This window comes from Coturnix japonica, unplaced genomic scaffold (assembly GCF_054131305.1).
Source record: "Coturnix japonica strain WE unplaced genomic scaffold, WE-NBRP24 Scf040, whole genome shotgun sequence".
Taxonomy (NCBI): domain Eukaryota; kingdom Metazoa; phylum Chordata; class Aves; order Galliformes; family Phasianidae; genus Coturnix; species Coturnix japonica.
The window spans coordinates 3153404-3159422 of NW_028188943.1; the positions used below are offsets into that span (position 1 = coordinate 3153404).

The 6019-nt window shown below is 43.0% G+C and overlaps 1 protein-coding gene across 1 annotated transcript; it reads right to left on the reverse strand.

Moving 5' to 3' along the window:
* Positions 1 to 1940: 1940 nt before the first annotated feature.
* On the reverse strand, positions 1941 to 3235 carry LOC146753012 (obscurin-like). The gene is made up of 3 exons (XM_085531061.1): positions 2967 to 3235; positions 2001 to 2267; positions 1941 to 1954 (listed from the first exon to the last, which is right to left on the reverse strand). The coding sequence occupies exons 1-3, from the start codon at positions 3166 to 3168 to the stop codon at positions 1941 to 1943; spliced, it is 483 nt and encodes a 160-aa protein (XP_085387187.1). The 5' UTR covers positions 3169 to 3235.
* Between the last annotated feature and the right edge of the window lie 2784 nt (positions 3236 to 6019).

A 6019-nucleotide genomic window follows, 5' to 3' on the forward strand; every position in this document is an offset into this window, starting at 1 on the left:
CACGGAAGAAGAATAATTTCTCATGGGGTCCTGAGCAGCAGCAGGCTTTTGAGCAGAGAAAACAAGAGATAGCCCGTGCCGTGGCCTTGGGGCCAGTACAGACAGGACAGGATGTAAAGAACATCCTCTACACTGCTGCTGGAGAGAAAGGTCCCACTTGGAGTTTGTGGCAAAGAGCTTTAGGAGAAACCCAAGGCCAAGCCCCGGGACTTTGGAATCGAGCATATAAAGGGTCTGAGGAATGCTACACTCCAACTGAGAAGGAGATCTTAGCCATGTACGAGGGGGTTTGGGCTGCTTCTGAAGTAGTTGGGACAGAGGTTCAGCTCCTTCTAGCACCTCGCTTGCCTGTGGCCCCCCTGTCACGGACACAGGTAGATTTTTGTTTAAACCGTGACAACTACCCAGAATGCAGCATAAGGGAATTTTTGCCTAGAACTCTGGAGGACTATTTTTAACTCAGAAAGGTCAGAGATAGAAAGTTCACACTGATTTCTGGGTCACCAGCCTCACCGTACATCAGCATTTTTGGTTTTTAAATGATACATAAAGTTCTCAATGGCACTGCTCTAGTCGGTAGTTCTTTCCCTTTCCGTGCAGCTTGCTCTGTGCATGGCTTGTGAACCGCTATTCAGGCCAGACAGCTGCAGCCCCAAAGACCTGACTGAAGACAGCAGGCTTCTCTGCAATTAAAAAGGCAAAACAGAACAATGTGATACAGAAGTTGAGACATTTCCAGTTGCTATCAGATTTTTAAAGAGGGATAAATAAATCTTTACCAGTACTGACGACACCAATATAGAACCTAAAGTGGTTTCATGTTTGTTGACTGAATGTACTTTATGGAATTCTGAACTAATCAGTAGGAGAATACAGGGAACAGGAGGGACAGCCTGCATTGCCGTGGGTGGGACTGATATCATATGAAGTAATTGGGATGCAGCTCTTCTAAAGCTGGAGAGCTGGCATTGCCCTCACATGGAGCAGAGCTCATACAGCAGGCCACAGGATTAAGAGGATAAGCTGCTGAACACTTTTGATTTTCCTGTTTTATTGACTCCTTTTATCTATCTTCTATTTCACACATCAGATGTTTATACTGGGGAAAAAACTTCCACCAAATGCAAAAGAAAGGAGAAAGAGGAAATCCTTCAAACTCTGAGCGCATAGAGTAAAAGAGCTTAATTGCTGGGGAGAGCAGATTAGAATCACAGTACCCTTAGAATTGGAAGAGACCCTTAAAGGCCATCTAGCCCAGCTCCCCTGCAATAAAAAGGGACATTCACAGCTAGATCAGGTTGCTCACAGCCTGGTCATTAGTCATCCCAGAGGCAAAACACACACTGAATGATCTCTCCCTGCAGTCATAAATCCTTAATTCCATAAATCACTGGAAGAAAGCCCATCATGACTTTGGTGGCTATCTGAGCCCTAGAGAGGTGAGCTTTAGAAGCAGGACTGCTGCACAATAGAATGAACTGGAGCTCCTTAGCATCTCTTACATCCAGGAGGGGTGTGACCAGACCCACCTATCACCTTCAGGTGTGCTTTCTGATACCTTGTCTGACTTCATTGTCACTGTGCCAGCATCCTCAGGCTTAACCTGCTTCATTGTCAGTGTGCAGCAATTGCCAATGTTCTTCATGTCATTGTAAGTGTTGGTGTAAAGGAACCATTCAGGAACCATTCCACGTCCTCGTCATCATGGGACAGCTCGCAGGAGAAGACAGCAGAGCTCTCTTCTTCAATTTCCACATCCTGCAGGTGCTTCATTACTTCTACATTGCGGGCTGTGGGGAAACAAGGTGAACTGTTACCACTGTTACTATAAATCATACTGGGATGTGGTAGAATAGTTGGACTAGATGATCTTTGTGTAATCTTCTCAGTGAAGATTATACATTTATAAAGTTAGCAGTAGAGAACGGCATAAATCAACCTCAAGAAGAGAAATCTGAGGTGAAACAGGACATGGAAGAGACCACCCTCCCTGCTCATACCTTCAGCTGTCAGCGTGGCCTCAGTCTCTGCAATTCCTGCCTTGCACTTGTACACATCAGCATCATCTGGCTTCAGCTTCAGAATCTTGAGCTCTGCTGAATGCTTATCCCTCTTGATCTTGTACTTCTCAGAGGGCTCGATGGGTGTGTGGCCCTTGAACCATTTCACAACCTTTGGAGAAGGCCTGAAGTCACAGGACAGGATGACAGAATGACGTTCCAAAGCTGTCTTGTCCTCCAACTTCCTGGTGATTTCTATATGGTAATCTGCAAAGCAGGGGTGGAAGAGAAGAAAGGATGAGGACAATTGGAAGAAGAGGAAAGTCTCTTGCGTGTATTCCATTCCAATTAATGTCATGTTCACAATGGTTTTTTGAACCACTCCAAAGATAAAACAAATGATTGTCTATAGGGAATGCCATTGACTACATATCTATAAAGTAATACTGTATATTATCTACCAAATGCAAGGTCCAGCTCTTGTTCTGTGCTTATTAAATTGCTCCCATTTGTTGAGGCTTTTATTCAAATAAGAGTGAGTTGAAAATATAACAAGTAATTTAGGATGTGAATGGAGACTCTTACACTGGGGACAACAGCAGATAAAGCAAAAGCTTGCAAGTTTCTTTCAGATGAAATCAATGACAAACTGCATCAAATTTAGGTGCTACCAAACTTAACCTTGTCTAGTTCAGAAATACAATTAATTTCACCTGATTTGACTTCTTTGCTATAGCCAAGGACAAAATCTCAGCTCTGTAGATCTGAATAGTAAGCACATCACAACTATTCAAACAGATCTTTTACTGAGATGCAGCTGTCTCATTTAGTGTCCAACGACTTTGAACTGGAAATGGAGCAGACCCTCCAGACACACACAAAATATTTCAAAGAAAGCAGTGAAGGAAGACTGTACGTTAATTAATTCTTCATCTTCATGATGTAAACCAAGCCAGGATATGTTACCTCTGACAAGCAGATTGGCTGTGGATTTTGATTTGCCAATTGAGAACTGAATCATGCTTGTCATATCAGTGGTGGTTTTTGCTATGGCAAGCTGGAGGATGGTGCCTTCTTGCTGCATAATCAAGTTTCTGCCAGCCTGTAAGACTTCCCCACATAGGAATACCACTTGGGAGGTTTCACAGATGGAATGGATATCTCGCATTCAAACTTGGCTTTTTCAGGCTCAGTCACATCCTCATCACACAGCTCCTTTACTAGATTAATGGATTGCTCTTTAAGAAGGATGGAACAAGAGAAAGCAAAGATGTAGAAGGAATGTAAAAAACCCTTACATTATCACCCTACTTACTCACATCAGCATTACTGCACATGAACACTACACCTATCAGCTCAAAATGCCTTAAAACATCATTAAAAATAATATAAAGAAAGGAATGTTAAGAAGTCAGACAATAAGACTGACAACCTGAAGAGAGCCCAGATCTTCTGATTCCCAGTCCAACATCTAAATCAAAGCATGACCTTCCCATCCCGATATCAAACTCCTCGCATTACAAAATGGAATACAGGTTCAATGAAACACAGACATTGATAATTACTTTGGTTAAATACAGCAACTTAGCTCAGAACAAGTTTTCTCCTAGTAAAGGTCTCTGTAGCTCAAATGTAATGACTCTACTTAGGAGAAATTCATTTTCCAGGATGTTCTTGCCCTTATAACGGTAACAGTGGCAAAGCTGGGGACTGAACTCTTGAGTAGTGTGCTAACTCAAATGTCTCCCTTTTCTTTATCACACCTAACATCATATATATACCCTAACATTGTATATATTAAAAAAAAAACAACAAAAACAACCCTGTGCTCTTTTCAAACAGCAAGAGAAAATGAAGAAAAAGTCAAGCTATGTTTTTTATCCCTCAACGTTCAAACACAAATCTGAAGTCTAAACGTAGAAAATCAACCTCCTAAGAAAATAATCTGTTTTACTTAGCAAAAGTAAATTGCAAAAGAGAAGCTGGATATTTTGTGGGCAGAAAGGTATGTAGGCAGGAGTTTTTATTTCTGTGAAAGGTCCTAGTGGTGTTTAACTTCCTTGACATTAAAGCAAAGGATGTTAGCTCGTTTATAACATAAGATAATTTAATCAAAATCGTCATCAGAAGCATAATTACCTTTAACTGTAAGATGGGCACAAGATTCACGAGATTCTGCCTTTTCTGCTACAGATTTTATTTCTGCTGCATCCTTGACTTGGACACGTGTGTAAGTCAGTGAGTAGCTCTTTCCTGAAGCAGAGAACCACAGAGTCACTAAGGCTGGAAAAGACTACTAAGGTCATCTAGTCCAACCACCAACTCATCCCTACCAAACTGTGCTCTTGAGAGCAAACCCACAACTACACTTGGCTTCCTTGAGCAAAGAGCTCTGAGGCACATGGCCAGGCTGAGCATCATACATCTGGTTTCACAGCATCACTGCCTGTTCTCTCATGTCAATGAAACCACCCATTCCCCCACGTCCACATCCCCACCAAAGTGTAATCTAAACATGGCTTCTACAAGGACTGACCAAATGTGGCCGCCGTCACCTTCAAAGTACCTGATACAGAAGGATCACACTCATTGTCAGACAAAACCTCTTTGGAGAGGTGAACTGACTGCCCTGTTCACCCCCACTTTGGAAATAACTGCACTCATTTCCTACCTGCTCCTGGCAGTGTGGGATGGTGGGATAGCATCACACTTCCCACACTAAGCATCCCACCATGTCACTTGTTCCACCCTAACCTCAGTCCCAAAACAAAAGGAGAACTCGCTTCTGAACCTTCTTCACTTCATTTCAGATGTCTTATATGCTTGATCTCCAACCCACCCCCCACTCAGGAGAAAGATCCCCTTACACCCTACCATCTTGCCGCATTCTGATGTTGTCATCAGCCTTCAGCTTGTTGTCATCTTTGTCTGGGTCTGAACCTCATCGTGTGAAATCTCACAGACAAAAGATGCACTCCCATATTCATTCACTTCCACATCTTCCAGTGGTTTAACAATCTTCATATCTCCAGCTGTGAAACACTAGAGATATATTTGTCAGGGTATTTCCAGAACTGAGTGCAGCATCTTTTCCTTACACATATTTGCATAGAAAATATGTAGGATTATGTTTTATTCTAAACCATCATCCATTCCTGAGTCATTTCTCTCTTCAACACAGTCAATGCATTATTGCCCTTGAACTTAAAGATAGACTTACTAGCTACAGTGGAGCTCCCTGCAAACAGTTTTCATGGAAACCAGAATCTCATTTATTCTAAAACCTTTCAAGCAAAATTAAGGGTAGAAAAACAATAGAACTGACTGAATCTTTAAGGTCATTTAGTTCCAGTCCTCCTGCTATAGGCAGGGACACCTCCCTCCAGACCAACTCTCCTCCTCAGGGTCAAGGCTTCTCTCAAATCATTCTCCTCTAAGCCTGTGCCTGTACTTGGGATTGCCCTGACCCAGGTGCAGGGCCTTGTACTTGGCCACACTCAAGTTCATGAGGCTGCCAAGGGCCCACCTCTCCAGCCTGTCCAGGTCCCTCTGGGTAGCATCCCTTCCCTCTAGCACATCAACAGCACTGCTCAGCTTGGTGTCATCTGCAAACTTGCTGAGGGTTCATTTGATTCCACTGTCCATGTTGCCTACAAAAATGTTAAATAACACTGGTCCCAACACCACCCTCCACCTGGACACTGAGCTATTGACTGCAGCTCTCTGAGTGTGACCATCCAGACAGTTCCCTATCCTGCAATTGGTCCATCCATCAAAACCATTTTTCTCCAGTTTGGTGACCAGGATGTCATGCAGGACGAGATCAAATGCTCTGCACAAGTCCAAGTAGATGTTGTCAGTTGCTCTCCCATTATCCACTGATGCTGTTACTCCATCATGAAAGGCCACCAAGTTTGTCAGGCATGGCTTGAATTTGAGGAAGCCATATTGGTTACCACCAATCCCCTCATCTTCATTTTCCAAACTATGCCAAGGAGAACTAGACAGAACTCTATAAT